General features: G+C 34.9%; 1 protein-coding gene across 1 annotated transcript in view; it reads left to right on the top strand.

Annotated features, from left to right (window-relative positions):
- Positions 1-22,661, top strand: part of NBEA (neurobeachin) — a 658,659-nt gene that overhangs the window by 357,350 nt on the left and 278,648 nt on the right. Inside the window, 1 exon segment of the mRNA XM_033103847.1 lies at positions 649-815. Coding sequence (XP_032959738.1) covers positions 649-815 — 167 coding nt within the window.

The following is a 22,661-nucleotide window of genomic DNA, read 5'->3' as shown; positions in this document are numbered from 1 at the left end:
TAAGATGGTACTTACTATGAGAACCTTTGAACACATTAAATTCTACAGCTGAGAGAGATTGTAGAGAACATCTCCTCCTAGCTCCTCCTTTTACAAATATAAAACTGAGTACAATGGGAAAAAACAACTTTCGTAAAATCAAGATCTAAAGCCCTAAACCATTGCTTTTTCTTTTACATAATATTGACATTTATGAAATGCAAAACTAAATTAAGTAGCAAGTTTTTTATCTATATATAATTATCAGGAGCATAACTCTTATTTTAAGCAAGATATATACTATATTGGTTAAAATAATAGTCAATTTACATTTTTGAGGCGCTTATTTTGTTTCAAAAATGATTATTTTTTGGACTACATTAAAATCAAAATTTCAGAATTGGAAGAAACCTTAAAAGTTATTAATTGCTTTATATATCATTATCCAAATTATTTTATGTATACTCTATGTATAGCTACATAGAAACAACACGTGTCCAAGTTTGAAAGTTTACTATATGTATTCTGGAGAATAAACTGTCAAAGATTACATTATCTGGATTTGAAACTGAATTATTATCTTTTAACTTAAGGTTAGATATCACTCCTTACTTATGCTCAGGGGAAGTTCCATATTAATCATCATGCATGGTTTGTATGTCTTTATAGTCACAGTGTGCCCAATATGCTGCTGACAGAAGAGAGGAGGAAAAGATGTGTGACCATCTCATTAGTGCTGCCAAACATCGAGACCACGTCACAGCAAATCAGCTGAAACAGAAGATCCTTAATATTCTCACAAATAAGCATGGTGCTTGGGGAGCAGTGTCTCATAGGTGAGTTATAACAAATTACAAGTAGATAGTAATTCATAGGCTATTTATAAGAGTTAGAAGAGGAAAAGGACTGTAAATTTTTAATTATTTAGAAAATGTGATTTAAAGTATAAAAATTGCTAGTTTGTTTTTTTTTTTTCTTTCCTGGTATCTTTAGTAATGTCTCTTTAGAAGGATTTTGGAGAAAATATAAACTTTTAAAAGTAGCTCCAATAGAAGTTATTTCTAATTTATAATTATATGTAACAATACAAAATTTGTTTAGGCAACTATTTTAATCTTAAAGAATCAAATCTTCATACTTATTAAATTTATGTCATTCTTAGTTTTTCTTACATAAAAGTAATAACAATATGAGCATTCGCTGCAGAGAGGTAATACATTCTTTTTAACATTTTCCTTCCATATTGTTTTATTCAGTTTTGTGTTTGTGTGTGTGTGTGTTTAGGAAGGTTTCGTCTCAATTTAGTGCATTTATGATGTACATTTATAGTACAATTAAACCAACATCGGTTGTTTATAAATTACAAATATTTTCTTTTCAAACTTCCGTGGGCATATTTTTTTTTCTTCTGCACAATGAAGTTTTCTAGAAAAATAGCAGTAAAGGATGTCACTATGTTTAGATTGTTAATGCTATTCATTTTTATATCTTCATTTTATTTGATCCCATTAAATATTTTTGTTAAGTCTCTGTATGGCAGAGTTTAGGGGTTAATTAATTGTGGACAGGACACTACTAAGAATTCTGGTAGAAGTGATTCTTTTGGGGAAGAACATTTGAATGTGACAAGGATAGTATTTGACCAACTATCCTGGGGTTTCAAGTGTAAGACAGATTTTAAGGAAACTGTATTATATTTTAATTTAAAGTAATATTATAACATAATGTCTTTAAAAATAGTCAATACTCCATATTTGTTTCTTATAATAATACTGTGGCATCTAACATTTTTCAAATATTTATTGTGTGTCAGGCACAATACTAAGACATTCAGAAGGATGGTTTTATTTAACTTTCTGAACATCTGTATTAAGTTTAATACTTAAATTTTCTCCATAGTATAATGAACAAACTAAAGATTTCAGAAGTTACATGAAATGTACATAGTTTCACACATCTTATACAAACAGAGGCAGAGTTTGTCAGGTTTTTTTCAGAGAAACAGAAACCGAACCAATACAATATATGCGAGACACAGGTAGAGACAGAGATTTATTTTAAAGAATTGATTCATGTGATTGTGAGGGCTGGCAAGGCTGAAATTTGTAGGGTAGGCTGGCAGGCTGGAAACTCAGGTAGGATTTCTGTTACAGTCTTGAGGCAGAATTCCTTCTTCAGGAAACCCTGGCCTTTTCTTCATCTGATTGGATGAGCCCACCCACATTATTGAGAATAGTATCTTTTACTTAAAGTCAATTGATTGTAGGTGTGAAGCGCATATACAGAATATTTCATAGCAACAACTAGCCTCGTATTTGACCAAACAACTCAGCACCATGGCCCAGCCAAGTTGACACTTAAAATTCAACCATCATACAGAGTAACAATAATGTGAACATTTTGCCCAGCTATAGACATTGTCTCTCCTTTTGTGTCATCTAAATGGGATTTATCTACTTCAGTTTTATATAGTCAGGACTATAACTTTACATTACTAGTAATTCAGCTTGTATGATTAAGGATATTGCCTTAAATGTATAAAGCTGTACATGGTTTGAATTTTAATATTTCATCATGTAATTAAAATACAGCTAAAGGACAGTGACCTTTACAGTGTCCGTCATATGGTAACGTATCAGATGCATCTTCTGCTCTGCTTACCCTTTATGACATCTCATTAGATTGACAGAAAGACTGGCAGGTAGGACTCCTCGGAAGAGCAGGTATCTTCTGTCCTTTCCTGCATATTATTTCCCAGTGCCGACTAACTGAAAAACACAGTATTTCTATTATCATCCTTTCCTAATGGAGTCACTGAACTTTAAATTTTTAAGGATAGGTTGTGCTCTCTATAATCCACCTTAGTATTTGATTTTCTAAAAAGGCACAGTCATTTGGACCACTTCTCTTTTGCGCCTCACTCTTATCTCTAGTCCAAATCACTTCGTTCTCCTGTATATCCATCTATGTACTTGGCATCTGACACTTGGATATCTGTTAGTCATGTCACACTTAGGATGACAAAACTGAGCTCCTAGCTGATCTCTAAAAGCAGTTCATCTTGCAGTCATCTCCATCTCAGCCAAGGGGAGCTCCAGTCTTACAGATGCCCCAGCCGTGAATGTGGCTCTTATCTTAAATACTCTTCATACATCCAGCATCAAGCCCCTCAGCAAATCCTGTCATAAAATGTTTGCAGCATTTGACCACTTCTCACCATTACCTTGATGTTACCTGATCCACGGCGCCACCATGTCTCACTTACTGCATCAGCATTTTCAGTAGTTTTCCTGCTTCTGCCCTTGACTTCCTGAAGTCCGTTCTCAACACAACAGCATGATTGATTCTTATTGGAGTGTATTCTTTTGTTCCTCGGCTCATAAACCTCCAAAGCTATACTATGCAAGATGGTCACCACAAACCATATGTGGCTATTCATATTTGATTAATGAAAATTAAATTTAATTGAAAATTCAGTGCCATGGTTAAAGGAGACATTCTCAAATGCTCAATAGCCACATGTGGCTGGTGCAGCCATCAGACAGCACAGAACACTTCTATCATGTCACAAAGTTCTGTCTGGACAGTGCTGCTCCAGGAGCTTCCCGTATTACTGAAAGAAAACAAAACAAAACATAACATACAGTGACCTACAAGAAGTGTGTAGTTTTTGACAGAATGGGCAGAGAAGCCTACTCTGATGAGGAACCACTTGAGCAAAGGCCTATCTGAGCATCTCAAGCAGAGGGAACAACATGCAAAAGAAAAAGGTGCTTGGGCTGTTCACAAAATAGTCAGAAGCCAGTTTGGCTGCAGTGGAGTGAACGGTGGGTGCAAAGGTGCGTGATCTGGTCTTTGTCAACTCTTTGACCTCCGTTCCTATGACTTTCCCTGGTTCTTCTTCTTCCATTCACTGTGGTTCCTGGCTGTTCTTCAAGCTTGCAGGACATGCCTGCTTACTTGAAATGCTTTCTCCAAAAAATCCATGTGACTACCTAGCGAGCTCTCCCACTTTCTTCAGGCTTCAATTCACTTATACTTTCTCAAAAAAGCCTTCTGTAGCTACTTTGTCTAAAATTCTACTTCTTTCCCCAAATACTTTACATTGCAATTTCGCTGCTTTATAGTCAACATTTATGACTACTTAATGTATGGTATATTTTACTTATTTATCACTTTTGTTGTTTGTTTCCCACCAAAATACAAACTCCATAATAGAAGGGATTTTGATCTCTTTTTGTCCACAATAGCATCTCTAGCACATAGAATAATGTCTGATGCGTAGTAGGTGCTAAATAAGTGTTTTTGAATAAGTTAAATGAATACCCGGTGTATACCGTTTTTCACAGTGATGATACATATGATAGAATAGAAAAATGAATCAGTCTATTGTTGGAGGCAGTTTTATATTTTAAATGAAATAATTTTATTAAATGAACAAAAGTACTTATCTCTGCATGAAAATAAAGCTCAGGTTCATCTGGAAAGAGGATGAACAGTTCCTACTTCCTTGGGTTATTTAGATGGAAAAATGAAATATTATATGCAAAATGCTTAGCACAATATCTGACACATAGTAAATGTCTCACATTTGTTAGTCTCTTTTTCTATTAGTCAGCTCTTTGCAAAGAGCCTTTTTTTTTTTAGACTTTATATTTTTAGAGCAGTTTTAGGTTTGCAGTTAAATTGAGGGGAAGGAAAAAGATTTCCCTTATACCCCCTCCCCACACACGTGTATAGCCTCCCTGATTATCAGTGTCACTCACCAGAATGGTACCATTTTTTACTAAGAATTAAGCTACAGTGACATACGATGATCACCCAAAGCCCATAGTCTACCTTAGGGTTCAATCTTCGTGTTGTATATTCTGTCAGTTTGGACAAACGTATAATGACATATGTCCATCATTATAATATCATGCAGAGTATTCTCACTGCCCTAAAATCCTGTCTGCCCTGCATATTCATCAGTCCCCTCACCTTCACCCCGGCAACCGCTGATCTTTTTATTGATTGCAGTTTTCCTTTTGCAGAATGTCATCTAGTTGGAATCATACAGTATGAATCTTTTTCAGAGTGACTTCTTTCACTAAGTATAAGCAATATATAATTAAGATGCCTCCATATCTTTTTACACTTGGCACCTTATTTGCTTTTAGCAGTGAGGAATACTCCATTGTCTGGGTGGACCACAGTTTATTTATCCGTGCACCTACTGAAGGACTTCCTGGTTGCTTCCAAATTATGTCATTTATGAATACAGCTGCTATAAGCATCCATGTGCAGGTTTTTATGTGGACATAGTTTTTAATTCCTTTGGGTAGTGTGTAGCTCCAAGGAGTGTTACTGCTGGATTTTATGGTAAGAGTATGTTTAGTTTTCGAAGAAGCCACCAAACTGCCTTCCACAGTGGCTGAGCCATTTTGCATTCCCACCAGCAATGAATGTGAGTTCCTGTGCTCCACATCCTTGCTAGCATTTAGTATAGTCAATGTACTGGATTTTGGCGATCATGATACGTGTGTGGTACTTGCTCACTGTTGTCGTAAGTTGCATTTCCTGTTGACCATATGATGTGGAGCATCTTCTCATGGGCTTATTTTCTATCTGTGTGTCTTCTTCAGTGTGGTATCTGTTAAGGTCTTTGGCCTATTTTTTAAAACAGGTTGTTTGATTTCTGATTGTTGAGTTTTAAAAATGTTCTTTATATATTTTTCATAACAGTCTTTTCTCAGATTGTGTCTTTTACAAATATTTTCTCCCAGTCTGTGGCTTATCTTTCATTCCCTTGATTCTGTCTTTTGTAGAGTAGGAGTTTTTAATTTTAATGCAGTCCAGCATATCTATTATTTCTTTCAAAGATGCTGTCTCTGGTGTTGTATCTTAAAAGGCATCACCACCCCCAAGTCGGCAGGTTTTCTCCTATGTCATCTTCTAAAGATTTTATAGTTTTGCATTTACATTTAGTCTGTGATCCATTTTGAGTTAATTTTTATAAAAGGTGTAAAGTCTGTGTCTAGATTTATTTGTTTTTTCTTTGTTTATTTATTTATTTATTTGCATGTGGATCCATTTGTTCCAGCACCATTTGTTGAAAAGACTGTCTTTGCTCCATTGTCTGTGACCACTTGACTATACAGGGGTCTATTTCTGGGCCCCTGTTCTGTTCTATTGACTTCTTTGTCCATTCTTTGCCAATGCCATGTTGTCTTGGGTACTGTAGCTTTATAGTAGTTCTTGAAGTTGGTAGCATTAGTCCTCCAACTTAGTTCTTCTCCTTCCAAAGAGCCTTTTAAAAAAATATTTGTATTAAAAAGTATAGCTGACATACAATATTATATCAGCTTCAGGTGTACGCCATAGTTGTTCAACATTTATATACCTAAAGAAGTGATCACCAAAGTCCAGCAACCATCTTACACTATACTGTGCTATCACAATATTACTGATTGTATTCCCCATTCTGTACATTACATCCCCACGACTTACTTATTTTATACCTGGAAATATGAACATCTTATTCCCCTTCTCCTTTTTCACTGCTTTTTAAATTTTTAATTACAGTTAAAATTCAGTATTACTTTGTATTAATTTCAGGTGTACAGCGTAGTGGTTAGACATTTATATGATTTAAGCAGTGATCCCCCTGCTTAGTCTAGTACCCACCTGGCACTATACCAATTATGTGTAGTGTTTTATACAGTAATAGTAATTATTACTGTATTATTCACTACATTCCCTATGCTTTACATCCCCATGACTATTTTGTAACTGCCAATTTGCACTTCTTTTGATCCCTTCACCTTTTTCACTCTGTCCCCCAACCCCCCTCTCATCTATCACCCCGATCAATCTAGAACCCATCTGATATCATAGTCATACAACATTATTGATTCTATTCCCTCAGCTGTACCCTGCATCCCCATGACTACTTTGTTACAACCAATTTGTGCTTCTTAATCCCTTTACATTTCTTACCCACCCCCTTAACTCCCCTCCCATCTGGCAACTGTCAAAATGTTCTTTGTATCTATGAGTGTGTTTCTATTTTGTTTGTTTATTTTGTGTTTTAGATTCCACATACAAGTGAAATCACCTTGCATCTGTTTTTCTCTGTCTGACATACTCCACTCCGCACAATACCCTCCAGGTCCATTCTTGCTGCAGCAGATGGCAAGAACCCATTCCCTTCCATTGCAAAGCAATCTTCTATTATATATACGTACTAGATACATAACTATGCCATTTTATTATTCCTCTAAAGAAGTTCCTCTAACATTCCTTGTAATACTGGTTTGGTGGTGATGAAGTCTTTTAGTAGCTTTTTCTTCTCTGGAAAGCTCTTTATCTCTCCTTCAATTTTAAATGATAGCTTTGCTGGGTAAAGTGGTCTTGGATGTAGATCCTTGGTTTTCATCACTTTGAATATTCTCTGCCAATCCCTTTGGCCTGCAAAGTTTCTGTTGAGAAATAAGCTGATAGTCTTATGGGTGCTCCCTTGTAAGTTACTCGTTGCCTTTCTCTTGCGGCTTTTATGATTCTCTCTTTGTCTTTAAATTTTACCTTTGCCATTTTAATTATAATGTTTCTTGGTATGGGTCTGTTTGGGTTCATCCTATTTGAGACTCTCTGTACTTCCTGGGTTTGTATGTCTATTTCCTTTGCCAGGTTAGGAAAGTTTTCAGTCATTATTTCTTCAAACAGGTTCTCAATCTATTGCTTTCTCTCTTCTCCTTTTGGTACCCCTATGATACAAATGTTATTAATTTGATGTTGTTCCAAGGTTCTCCTAAACTATCCTCATTTTTTTTTCTCTAATTCCTTTTTCCTTTTGCTGTTCTGATTGGGTGTTTTCTGCTACCTTGTCTTCCAAATCATTGATTTGATCCTCTGCTTCATCTCATCTACCGTTGATTCCTTCTAGTGCATTCTTCTTTTCAATTATTGTATTCTTCACTTCTGACTGGTTCTTTTTATGGTTTCTATGTCCTTTTCTATGCTTGCTTTCTCTTTGTTGATGTTCTCTACTTCGTTGAAGTTCTCACTAAGTTCCTTGAACATCCTTATAACCATTGTTTTGAACCCTGTATCTGGTAAGTTGCTTGCCTCCATTTTGTTTACTTTTTCTGGAGTTTCCTCCTATTCTTTCATTTGGGATGTATTTCTTTGTTTCTTTATTTTGTCTGTCTCTGTTTGTTTCTATGTATGGGGTAAATATGCTACATCTCTTGCCAGGTGGCCTTATGTAATAGGTGCCCTGTGGGGCCCTGACACAACTCCCTGGTCAGGTGCTCCAGGAGTGTCCCTTGTGTGGGTTGTATGTGCCCTCCTGTTATATTTGAGCCTAATTGCTATTGGCATGTCAGTGGGTGGGATTGATACTCAAGCTGACAGGTTGTGGGGTTTGGCCACATCCACATCTTACTGGCTGCTGTGCTAAGGGGCTTACCAGAGTGAGTGGGATTTGCCCCAGCATGCTCTGGTGCCTTTTGAGACTGCCCTTTGGGTATCCCACTTGTGGGGCTAGTTGGGTGGTGATCTGGTGTGGTCTGAAGACAACCTCCAAGTATGTTGGTTCTGGGGACTCTTGGAAGGAGCTCTGGTACAGGCCCAGGTCACCACTGCCTGTGACCAGCTGGGGAGTACGTGGTAGAAGCTACAAAGCAATCCGTGATCACTGCCTATGCTGGACTTGGAGGCATGTGAGAGAGGCTATGTTGTGAACTGAGAATGACTACCACCAGTACCAGGCTTGGAGTAGTTCTGCAAAAAGCCAGGACACACCGAGGCCTACTGCCATCTACCACCTGCTGCTGGTTGCCCACTCTGGTAAGTTTCACCATAGATAAAGCCTCCTATGTTTTGGAGTTGTGGGTTGAGGTCCCAGTGAGTCAGCAGGCAGGAGCTGTGGAGCTCACCAGGCCAATCAGATTCAGATTTGGCTGTAGTGGAGGCAAGCTCAGCACAGAAAAGATGGCACTGGCCTGCTGGCTGCGTGAGAAGGGGAACTCAACACAGGTAAATTGATAGATGTCCTCCAGGCCAACCCCTAGAGCCACACACCTCAGTCTGCCCACTATATGCCCCTGATGTTCTCTGAATCACCAGTCCCTCCACCAGAGCTCAGGGTGAGTGCCTATGAGCAAGTCTGTGCTGGGGCTTTAAGAGGATGTCTGGGTTTCCCTGCAGCCTTCCGTCCTACCTGGCGAGACTATTTGTCACCAGCAGAAGTTGTGGGGGCTCCTCTTCTGGGTACAAGTATTCCGGGCTGGGGAGCCTGGTGTGGGGAGCTGGGGTCCCTTGCTCCTCCAGGGGGAACCTCCATGGGCGAAGTATTCCTCCCAGTTTTCATTCACCACACAGATGTTAGGGGCCAGCCCGTTTCATGTCTCCACTGCCCCTACTACCAGTCTCAACGTGGCTTCTTCTTTTATCCTTAGTTATAAAATTTCTGTTCAGCCTGCCTCACATGATTCTCCAGGTTTATTGTTCTATAATTTAGTTGTAATTTTAATGTGGTCAGGGCATGAGGGAAGCACAGTGTTTATCTACTCCACCATCTTGGATCTTTCCCCAGTAACTCTAAAAAACCTTTTTAAAATAATTTTTTTATACCACTTAGTCACCCTGTAACTTGCAATATATAGTTATAATTTACTGATTTTATTCATTTAATAAAGAGATAACTCTTAAACTCCTATTAGTGCTAGCATTGTGGTGAGCAAAACAGATTTGCTTCCTGCCTCACATAGTTTATAGTTGAGTAAAAGAGACTGATATTAAACAAATACTTATAGGAATAAGAGATATAAATACAACCTTTGGCAAATACTAGGAAGGAAAAATATGGGGTCCTCTGAAGGAGATACTCTAACAGAGGATCTTCATTATAGGTTAGGGAGTCAGGGGAGACTTCTTTGAAGAACTCTGTTTAAGCTAAGTACTAAAGGAAGGGATAAGCAAGAGATCGTCAGCAAAAGGTGGGGTGTAAAACATTCAGGAAAGAAATATTGCAAAGACTCGGAACTTAGAAGTAATAAAATAAACAGATAGGAGGCTAGAATGTCTACAGCTTAGTGAGCAGTGGGGGTAGTGGCTTGAGATGAGGCTGGAGAGTAACATGTGAGCCAGAAGATTTAAAGTCTTATAGATCATGTTAAGGATTTGTGACTTTATCCTAAGTGGCGTGAAAAGCAGTGAAGAGTTTTGAGCAAAAAAGTAACATGATCTGATTTATGTTTAAAAAGATCAGTCTGGCTGCTTTATGAAGAAATATATTGGAAGAAATAGGGAAGTATGATCACCCTATTTATAGCTAAGTTCAAATATCACCCTTTCTTTAGTATTCCCTGGTTTTCTTTATCTTTTATAAACCTACCTCCTCATATTTTGTTATTATCTGTATTGCCATTATCTATGAAATCACTTAATGTTTTATAGTTGCGTGAATGTGCCTGTTTCTTTCACTAGACTGATAGCTTTCTAAGTGGAGAGATTGAATAACACATATATTTACATCCCTGATATCAAATATATGAGTATCTGAGGTATTTCATCTCTATAATGTTTTACTTATTTTACAAACTAAAATGTTTAGTTTTAATGTACATTTTTCTTTTATTTTTTGACTCGATGCTGGATCAAGCATAATTTACCTTTTGAATTAATGTTACTAATCTTTATTTCAGCCTTAAGGAAAAACTAGAATTTGAAAGCTTCTTTAAAATGCATAATTAAGAATTAATGTTGTTAAATAACACTTAATATGTACAAACAGCTTTTCTTTCTTTATCTTGTGGGATCATATTTCTATTCCTTAAGCTACACAAATGAAATTTAAAAATGGGCAAACAACCTGAATAGACATTTTTTGAAAGAAGACATACGAATGGCCAACATGTACATGAAAATATTCTCAACATCACCAATCATCAGGGCAATGCAAATCAAAACCACAATAAGATGTCACCTCACACCTGTTCAAATGACTGTCATCAAAAAATTAAATGATAGCAAATACTTGCTAGGATCTAGAGAAAAGGGAACCGTTGTACAGTGTTGATAGGAATATATATCAGTGCAGCCACTAGGGAAAACAGTATGGAAGTCCCTTAAATAATTGAAAATAGAACAACCATACAAACCAGCAATTCCACTTCTGGGAAAAAATATGAAGGAAACAAAAACACTACATCAGAGAGATATCTACATCCCCATGTTCATAGCAGTATTATTTATAATACCCAAGGTACAGAAACAAGTGTCCATCAACACATGAAAGGAAAAAAAGCTATGTTACACACACGTGCGCGTGCACACACACACACACACACACACACAAACAAGTATTTTGCATCCACACATTCAAAAAAAAAAAAAAAAAACAAGGAAATCCTGTCATTTGTAACAACCTAGATGGACTTAATATTATGCTAAGTGAAATAAATAAGGCAGAAAAATACAAATACTGTATGGTCTCATTATATATGGCCAAGAAAAAAAGGAAAAGAAAGAAAAATCTTACAGAAAAAGAGATCAGATGTGTTGTTTGCAGACTTAGGAGTCTGGGGAAAGGGAATTGGATGAAGGCAAACAAAAGATACAAACTTCCAGTTATAATATAAATAAGTATTAGGAATGTAATGTACAGCATGGTGACTATAGTTAATACTGCTGTATGTTATATATGAAAGTTAAGGGAATAGATCCTCAGAGTCCTCATCTCAAGGAAAAAAATCTTTTTTGTGTATTTTTTTGTATCTGCATGAGATGATGGATGTTAACTAAGCTTATTATGGTAATTATTTTATAAATATGTAAGTCAAATCATTATGCTATATACCTTAAATTTACACAATGCTGTATGTCAATTATATCTCAATAAAACTGGAAAGAAAAAAACTTTATGAACCATGACCACCTATATTAAAATCAAGATACTATAATAGGCCCTTCAGTAAAATAATAGACACACATATATATGTGTGTGTGTATTTATCTATATATCTCAATTTTAAGTGTGCATTTTAATATAAGCATTGCTACTAAGATTTTGTTTTCTGATAAGATACTGATAGAAATTCACATTTATTGAAGGCAGCTATGTATTGGCAGTAACTCTGCTGATACTTCACATCTAATGTCTTATTTTTTTCTAACAATGCAGCGAGGAAGGTATTAGTTTTTCCATTTTGCAAATAAGAAATGTGACTAGCTTGGCCAGCATTACACAACTAAGTAGTAGGGACAGGCTTTGAATCTAGGTGTGTCTAACCCTAAAGCCCATGATCACTTCAGTGGTGAAATTAATTACTAATTATTGTGTTAACTATAAAAGTTATCAGTTGTAATAATGAAATAAAAAGTACTTCTTAAACAGGAATAAGACTCGAAATCTAGGGCTTTAGAAAATATTTTTAAAGTTTTCAATGTCCAAAACTTGAATTAAATGAACATTGGAACAGAAGGCAAGATAGAACTTGCAATCTGACCTGAACAGATTGACTGCTAAAACAAAAATAAACATTCTCCATAGGAGGTTAACAAGATCCAGTGTCCCACAATATAATATTTAAGATACCCAAGATATAATCCAAAAGTATTTAATATACAAGGAATCAGGAAAATCTTACCATTTGTCAAGGAAAGACAATGAGCAAATACCAGTCCTAAGATGAGCCAGAAGATGGAACTGTCAGACAAAGATTTAAAAGTGGCTATTATAGCCATCTTCTATAAAGTAAAGCTAAATATTTTTTAAATGAATGGAATGATAGATCTGAGCAAAGAAATAGAAACTATGAGAAAGAACCAAATGAAAATGAAAGGTGTAATATCTGCAACTTAAAAAAGCGTTAATGAGCTCAGCAGTAGAATGAATATGACAGAGGAAAGAGTGAATGAACTTGAAGGTAGATAACTAAAATTATACAACTGAAGAACAGAGAGAAAATAGATTTGAAAAAAAAATGAAAAGCGCCTCAGGCACCTGTGGAACAGTATCAAAAGGTATAAATACTGTATCATTGAAGCCCCACGGAAAACATGCGAGACGGGTACAGAAAATTTATTTAAAGAAAAGAAATGGCTGAAAACTTACAAAGTTGGTGAAAGATGTCAAGTCTCAAGAGACTCAAGGAAATCAGAGACCCAAAACAGGAGAGACTCAATAAAAATTAATCATCTAAAAACCAAAGATAAAGAAAAAAAAATTTTATTTTCTTCTGTCTTTTCTTTTTCTTAAATAATATTTGTTTTCAATTGCAGTTGACATTGACTATTATTTTAGTTTCAGGTGTACAGCATAGTGGTTAGACAGTCACATAATTTACGAAGTGATCCCCCTATTACTCTAGTACCTACCTGGCACTATTACAATATTTTTGACTATATTCCCTATACTCTACTTTATGTCCCATAACTATTTTGTAACTATCCATTTGTACTTCTTAACCTCTGGGATCCTCATTTCACTCTGCACTCTAGAGATATGCTTTATTTATGCTTGAAAGTAAATCTGTTTCTGGACAAAATATGACATTAGTTTCTATATTAATGCAAGTGGCACCTAGGGCACAGCCATATATGTTTCTGTCATTTCACTGGGAGTAAATATACTGTCATTTCATTGGGAGTAAATATACCACTTTTAGGACCCTCTTATACATCATTTTCTTAGTCTTGGCATAAACTACTCAAACCCTGGATACTTCAATCTCTTCACCCCTCAAGCTCTATGTTTATCATCTCTTCTAGGATAGCTCATCTCCTTTTTCAAAGGAATGCCTCTTATGTCTGTAATACCTCTCAAGTTTGCTGAGAAGGTCAGGGTAGTCTCAGGTCTCCTAGATTCAAAATCCTGCTTTTTTTTGGAGGGGTTAGCATAGAGTGGAATGGGGATTTTGCTTATTTTTCCAACCATTTCGATTCCTTGGTCCAAACCTTTTTATAACAATCCAAGTACATCTGTTTGAGCTAAAGGTTCTGTAACCGTGGAACAGGTTTTGTTTTACCTTGGGTGTTTGAACCTTTGATACTCAACCCATCGTTTTCTAACTAATAGAGGTTACTAATTCTAACTGCATTAATAGAAAACATAAATATAAAATTAGACAAAATCATTATGACTTAATCATTAAATAGATAGGAAAGAACCAAGGATGTTACCCAAGTTGCTGTCATCATTCAGTGGGTGAATGGTGCTGCCATTTTTAGAAATGAAAGAGACTGAAGGAACTCGTGTAGATAGTCAGATGCTTGTTGAGTATGCCTTGCCTGGGCCATATTCTAGTGGACATGTCCACAGTTAATAAATTGAAAATGGAGCTCCATATGGCATTAGGCCACTATTTATGCATGTGATAACCTTTTCAGACATGGCCAAAGCATATTTTCCCAATCCCCATCAAATTTCATCTCTCCTGTTATCCCAGCAAAAAGTATCTAGAAACTTCCTTGATTTACTTCTTTTTTTTCAGTCCTCCCTCTCCCCATACAAGATACATACATAAATCATCCCTCAACAGGTCCTGTCAGCAGTACATCTATGGTATATGCTGTCTTCTTCCAAGAACTGAAAATAGTTAGAAGTTCGATTCTTCCAGGGTTCTTTTTTACTGGTTAGGTTCACCAATGCGAAGGAGCAAGAATATTAAGTTTAAGATACAAGAAAGTAGTTGAAGTGATAGAGTGTATATTTAGGATAAGGTAAGGTAGTCAAGGAAGGGAAGTAAAGAAAGAAGGCGATTGATAGGCAGAAAATAATGGAGTCAAGAAAAGAAGAGTCGGTGAATGGAAAGGTTAGGAAGTTGGATGTTTGAATTAAGATTTCAGAAATACAACCATGTAAGACTGATAAATTCAGAATGTGATCATGAAAGTGGTTAAATGGAGTCGAGTTAAAGACCATGATAATGAGAAGGTTAGAAATCGAAAGGATGGAAACGTGCAGGTGGCGCTTGGGTTGAATTACCCAAGATAATTTCAGAAAATGGAATGGAAAGGAAGATTGTCAGCATCTTCTAAGGCTTCTGTTAATAAAAGGAACATCCTGGAAGGCTGGTAGAAGACTCCAAATGGGGAGAAGAATAGGTGTTATTGCCAGATTCAGCAAGAGCCTTAAAGTAGTGTCAAAGTTCATCTTCTCTGAAGAATATATAATGCAGATCCACATGAATAGGAGTAGAAAATATACTACAGGATGGTAGAACTTTAAAAGCCTGTCAAGTCACTTTCCCTGATAGAATTCTAATGTGGATCACATAGGTAAGAACATTGATTTAAAAGGACTAGGTGATGTAGATCAATAATGATTGTATGGGTCAGGACCAAGAATGTCTGTTATTTGGATGTGAAGGTGATCAACCTGAAACCTCAATGACCCAATTGATTGCCAGCATCATATCTGCTGCTTTTTTCTCTAAAATATATAGTTTTTTTTTTTTTAATTAGGATGATTATTTTAATAAGTCTCTCAGAAATAACACTTTGTAAAATGCATAGGACGTAGAGTTAGGATTACATAAAAACATACAAATGATATTGAAGAAAATCAATAAGCAGATATAAAATAATAAATCTCACAAATATTAGACACAGCTGTGGAAGTCATTAAATAATGGCTTTTAAATAAAAATTAGTGTTTTAGATCTCCACATTAATAAAATTTCCTCTTGGCTTACTAGTGGCATAAAGTTTAACATTTTTGACCATTTGCAACAAGTGCCTGGATTTAAAGTGAGATTATCAGAGTTTCTCAGTCCTTTATTTGGCTGCTAATTAAAATATACATATACCAAACTGTAGAAAATACTTCTCGAGAGCAACATCTGTTGTCTTGGCAGATGGCATTTTTGTTGTAATCATTGAAGATGGTACATTATTAGGTCGTTGAGAAAAATCTCTGGACTCCTTTGATGTGATTGTTTTTATAAGCTTGCTTTTCTGATTAAACATCTTTACTTAAATATCACTACATTCCCTAAAATAATATTTTCAACTCGACTTTTTGAAAATCACACAAAGACATGTTAAAACATTTAAGAATTTTAATTCAAACAGTATTTTTCTCTATAAATATCCTCATTTTGTAACTATATGTATCTGTTTTTATAAATGAAATGAGTAAATTAGTTTCCAGTGATATTGCTCTATATTATATGTGCAGTAAAATTTGATGCATTAGATTGTGAAGCATTTTTGATATCTGTGTTCACAAGTAGTTTAGTTTCCTTTGTCAAGAATAAGCGTTGCCTGTTTCGTTGCAAAGTGCTATTGCCCTAGAGTGCTGTATTTTGAAGTCATCTGTCATGGATACATTGTAGAGAGAGAAGACTATTTATGTTTATGGCATTTTAAGTAACTGAGTTAAAGCCTTTGGAATATAGAGAAATGGCTTGTTTACTGTCATCACTGTTCACTTAATCTTGTGACCCTGACATGATAGCGTTCCCATAAATCTCCCTCTGGGTAGTTCAGTAAAACAAATGAACATCAAAATGTAATGATTGTTTCAGCTTTAGGAATTAACTATGTGATGGAATAAATATGGTCCAGGTAGTAACATTACAGAAGCATTTTATCACTTCCTTTTTCTAACATGTAATCCTAGAAAATATATATTATAATTGATTCTATCTTCAGACCTATTTGTAGACTGTACGTCATATTATTCAAAGAAAAAGAAAATAGATATAATTGATATACATATTGTAACTAATTTTAGAAGCAGTTTACTTAAGATTGTTAACATAAAATTAATATTTATAAGGATATTTTAATATAGCTTTATTGTATCTTCATTGTATTAGGTCACTGTTGCTAATTTTTTCTATATGGATTCTTTAATATTGTTATTATATAATTCCTCAAACATAGACTTTTTTAATTTCAATAGTCTTTAACCCACCCCTTTTGTAAGCAACTGTTGAGGCATTCAGAGAAAAAAACAAAACAAAACTGAGGGCATTGAGGCAGTCGAGAAAAAAAAATAATTAACATGCAGAATACTAGAGTAAATTCACAGAAGAAAATAAAAGGATTTAACAGCACTCAATTCTCACTATACTACTGTATTCCAGAAATCATGTCCACAAACTAGAAGAAAGTCCAACTTTGTTCAACATCCTTTAAAAAAGTAGATGCTACTAATACTCTCGTTGCTTAGACAATAGAGCTATAGGATAAAATGATCTTAAAGCAAGTTATATTTGTCTCCCACCAATTATCATGTGTGAAAAACTTTTTGTCAGTATAGTTTGGTGTGGTAAAACCTCTAATCCTCTTTTCCAATAGTATTTTATACTTTGGCTACTAGTAATGCAATTTGCATGATAATGATAAATTCTAAACACCATAATGTTCTTTGTAATGTAAAATCTGTTGAAAATTACAGAATTTATGTCTTCATACAAAAGTTATTATAAAAATATATATATAACAGGTCTGTAACGACCCTCATAAGCGTTTTTAGTAGCAATCCAGACAGAAAGCTAAGAAAATGAAAGTCTCTGAAGGCTGTCAGGAAAGAAGGTCAATTCCTAATATGATGCAAGTCCCCAGAAAAATAAAATTAATCAGATATCTTTACTAATTAAATCTTAGAGCACTAGCATCAAGTTGAAAAAAATTCTTCTGTGAAGAGAAGCTAATGAAGCATTAAATAGTCAACTCCTTTACTTTAACTTTGGACAACCAAGCCCAAAGAAGAATACATTCATCTGTTTTAACAGCATTTCAAGCTGATGTAAACCCTAAAGATTTGATTCCTATGATTCATCTAGAAGCTACAAATTGTAATATGTCTTTGTGGACAGTATTAAGACAGAAACCATTGTCTTTTAAGTCAGGATTTTTTCTGTTATCATTATTCAGTGGATAGTTACCAAATTGTACTCAATGCTCTGTGATGTAGACACTGTTCCAAGTTAGGAGATGGGGTTTTATATAAAGGAGATTTTTATGCCTTTTGAGTCTTAACATAAATCTTAAAAATCATAAAAATTAAGTACATCTGGCTTGTGGATGAAGAAGGACTTTTGAGGGTTAGGCAATAAACTATGACAAATATAAACTATCACATAGGCACTTTTAAAGCTTACAAGCTAGATTTATCCAACTGAGCAAGCTGTATTGTTTAGGGCACTTTAAGATACTTATTATTAAGCAAAAATTAACAAACATGAAAAAGACAGCTAGCAAAATAGCTTATTAACTTCCTTAGGAGTAGTTATTAAGTGTATGATAATTAAATGGGTAGTTAAAATTTTCACCTTTCAATAAATTTGATGGCGTCATGGTCAGAGTGAGGTGAGTACTGGTTCCAAGTATTGAGAGTTCAAGGGCATTTAGGTGATGAGGACTTTGTAATTGTTCCCTAGAAGAGCAGCATGTCTGTTAATACCTGGTTTAGTTTAAAATAAAATTGATAAATCAATTGTTTTTTTAACGCCATTCTAGAGGTCCTTTTAACCTATATCAAAAATAAAGCTTTCCTCTCTAGTTAATCCCATCTAGTTATTTACCATCTCCCAGATTATTTTACATTAAACTTCAGCCTCAGTCAACGCAGACTTGATCTACACCATGATGGTTATCTCACAGCCTTACGCATACTCCTGACCCAGACTTTGTGACTGCTCTCTGCTCTTCTAATTTTGGTGTATAATATGGTAACTAGAAGAATAAAATACCTCAGGTTTGTCACTTTGCTTTTCTTGAATTTCTTCAATATCTATTCTGTTCCGCTGGAAATCATGCCATTATAATGGTTTTCATTTTAAAATTACACTTTCATCCATCTTTCCGCAACCCAAAATTACTTGTTTTCATTCTGGCTCTCCCTGTACCATTATTAACACTGCTGTTGTTTGTTTCCTATTTTAAAGTAGCTCTCTGATCAATTTTTAACATTTAACATTTACATTATTAGTAATACACAGTACATAAGTTTTAAGGAGGTTGTAAGAATCAAAACAAAGTAATTACAAATGTTAGTTATTATTATTATTATGATTCTATCACTCCTTGCTACTCATTTGCCAAAAGAGGGAACTTCTTAAATTTGTAAAACTCCAAAAATATCTAAATTACACTTGAAACGTAATATAGTAAATCAGTTCAGTTTGTTTTGGGTTTCAGATGCTGGGGCTAGAAAGGTTTGTGAAGAAGAACCACTGTTCCAACCTCTGCCCATAAACGAATACACCCAAACCATCCACCTTTTTGTTGTTAATGCAGAACTGTGCCGTGTGTGTGGCCCAAGCATTTTTATGGTAGCCTGCGAGTTTAGTTGTGTACCAGAATATCTTACTGATTATCCCAGGAAAAAAACAACACAAGCAAAATAAACGAAAAGGACAAGAAACAAAAACCACTCCTTTGTTAAAATCCCATCTGTTCAGATCAGAATTTCCAACTGTCCACTTGACGTCTTTAACTAGGTATCCTCTGAGGTCTTAAGGTTAATGAAACATTTTCAGTATTGCCACTTTTGGTTTAGTTTCTTCCTTCTCTCTGCTTCTGTAACACTTGTTATTTAGTTTATATCCCTGCCATCTTGTATATTTATTTTTTTACTTTTCTGCCGAAACTCCATGTTCCTCGGGAATTGCAGTTCTTGCTGTGTATCTGAGTGCCTGGTACCTAAGAGGTGGTCTGTAAATAAGGAAATGAATGAATGTAGCCAAATAATTATTATTCAGGTATATTTGCTAACAGTTCAGAAATTATTATGGTTGGATAAATAATTGAATGGGAATATATTTTGCTTCTGTCTCCACCTCTAACTTTCTGCTTTACCTTGAAATATGGAAAGAATTAATAATACTATTAATGGGATATTTTGAATAATTTTAACTACAATATTTTATGTATTTGGTAGAATTCTAATTTTCAGTGTATCTTTGGTAAACTCTGAACATAAGAAAAGTAAACTGAATTGTTAAATTTAGTGTATAATTTGTTATTAAAATTAACTTATAAGTATTAAGTAATTACATGGATAGCATTATGTTGGAGCTTTCAACTAAGAGTGACTTGAATTCAAATTTCATCTCCAACGTTTCAGACCTATATAGCGTTAGCAATTTCCTAACATCACCAAGTTTCAATATGTTTCATTTGTAAAATGTGGCATAATAACTACCTCACAGGCTTGTGGAACATAAATTAAAAAAACGAAATCCTGCAGTTTAATCAAATGTTTATTAAATATATGAATATTTCAAATTGGTAATGATTTAAAAAGAAACCTAAATAATAACTTATTGGCATTCTTAACTTTTATTTTTTTAATTCAAATATGTATATATAAATTAAATACGGTATATACAATAGTTAATACAGCATTATATTTGATCATTGGAATATTCATCAGCGTATTTCAAACTCCAAACATTTACAGGGCTTAAAAGATATCTTTACTGTTCTGATTTCTAATTTATCTTCTGGTTTTCTTTTATACTTTTCACTATTATCTCAATGTAAGCATTTATTCATTGACTTTGTATTCTTACAAATGTATAGAGAGAAATTCGTGGCTAGAATATTTACTAGAACTAACTTTCCTTAAAAAACTACCAGAGTAGTATCATTAGTAAAGTTTTCCCAAGAGAAACAATGTAGCAACAATGCTGAAACGTCAGAAATTCAGCCTGTGGCTTTAAAACTTTTAGGCAGCTTTCTAAAAAATTATTAAAGTTAAAATGTATCTGAGTTTATTTTTTCATTTCTGGGTAATTAAATATTATTAATCACCTTGGTATTACTTTCCTGGTCTTTCAAAAAGTACATACATGACTCAGACACTTCTATGAGACTGTGTTTGTTTACCTAGTGAAAATCGGACTTAAAACTCATGGTGTACATTAATTTCTTTTGATTTTTGAATTAGAACCTAAAACATCTATTTTGATTCAAGAGCTTTTAGTCATGCCATCTCAATGCTAGGCCATCTCATATTCCATATTCATGTGTTCTTCTGGTTGTTCAGCAAATGTTTGTTCAATTTGCCAAATGAAATGTAAAAGTTACCGTATTTTTGTGAAGTTGTTTTCAAAAAAGCAAATCTTAGAAAATCCTCTCCTATTTATTTAAAGAATAAGATTATACCAAGCCTCATCCTCATGACTTTGACTTTTGTTTTTCCTCCCTTCACCTTTAATGAGTCATGGTTAAACATTCACATCTACATGTTTTATTCTTTACTTCCACTACATAAAAGACATGCGCAACTGTATTTTATATAGTATAAGCAAGGGATCCACCTTATAATGTCATTGTTTTGCAGGTATCTAGCAAGGTGGCAAGTTGACTTATGTTCCCAGAAACTGTACATGAAACCATAGCATTTGAGAGGTTAAAATTTATAATAAATGACAAAAGTTTGGCTTTGTAATAACATGTTATCTTGTATATATTGTCAGAAAAATGAAGGATTTTAGGAAAATATTAGACATGTTTCCCTAAGTTCCTTTTTTAAAATTCCTGGTTGCTTGAATTTATATGACTGTTTAGTTTGCAGTTAATAAAATGTTGCTTCTTGAATATTTGAATAGTAATGGTTCTGTGTCAAATATTTTTACTTTAGAAGTATTTTTGAGGAAAAAAATGTCTAAATAGGATGCAGTTTGTCAGGGACTAATTGGGTAGTATAAACCATAAACCTTTTTGTTGTTGTTACTTTTTGTAAATTCCTTTTTTTTTTTAAATGTTTGGTTTTGGTCAAGAATAGGGAAAGAAAAATGATCCATTAATTCCATGATCTAAAGGTTTTACTGCAGCAGCTGAGCAGCTCACTTTTATTCAATGCTACATTAACTTTTCCATTAAGAGTACTGTTATAAAGTACCGAGCCCTTAAGCATTATGAAGTCGCTCTGTGGCATTTATTCGTTGATATGGCTGCTGTATTTGAATGTTGCAGTCATTCCAGTGAAAGCCTTCATCGCTTGTTAAGAATGTTGTTTCTTTCATTTTATATTTAGTTAAGTTTCATTTCACTGCTGTGGTTTAAGTGTCTGTAAACATTTTTGTACGCCTGAGTTTTTTTCCTTATTTAGAACTTCTGTCACTTAAACTGCAATATATTTATAGTGTTACTAGGTTTTGCAAAAGCCGGATTGGGCAAGTGACAAATCTTCTTTTGGGAAAAAGGCAAAGACTTTGGTGTCAAGCATATCCTTTAGTTCATTTTTCTTCTTTTCCTTTATTCCATAAGTTATCCCAGTTTTCTAGAATTGCACAAGACCTGTGGAATAGTCTTCAGGAGGCTGGAGTCTTGGGTGAGTCCGATGATGGAAGGGATAAGACATCCTCCCTTCTGGATCGCGCGACTTGGAGGGAAAGGAGGTTTGGAGATGTGGAGTAGTTAGGAAACGAGATTGTGAAGCTGTGGGCATCTGCTCTATTAAAGGGAGACTGTGGAAAAGTGGCTGTAAGCCTGCCTAGGCTTAGAGGTGTTCGGACCCCACCAGCAGGCTGGGAGCTCAGGTCTGGAGGGGCCCCAACCAGCAGTTCTTCCTAGCAGATTTTCAGGCCTCTTTCATCTTAGTGAGGGGACAAATTGTATGGTGATGAAACGGCTGTGACAGTCAGATACCCTTGTTTTCATGTTTCTTCAAAGAGTTAAGAAATAGAGGAAAAGCTGATAAGAACCAAGTTCGTGCTCTGAGATGGTTTGTTTGT

Source organism: Rhinolophus ferrumequinum, chromosome 4 (genome assembly GCF_004115265.2).
Source record: "Rhinolophus ferrumequinum isolate MPI-CBG mRhiFer1 chromosome 4, mRhiFer1_v1.p, whole genome shotgun sequence".
Classification (NCBI taxonomy): domain Eukaryota; kingdom Metazoa; phylum Chordata; class Mammalia; order Chiroptera; family Rhinolophidae; genus Rhinolophus; species Rhinolophus ferrumequinum.
Note: the sequence above shows the minus strand (reverse complement) of the source record. Positions and strands in the feature narration are given on the sequence as shown.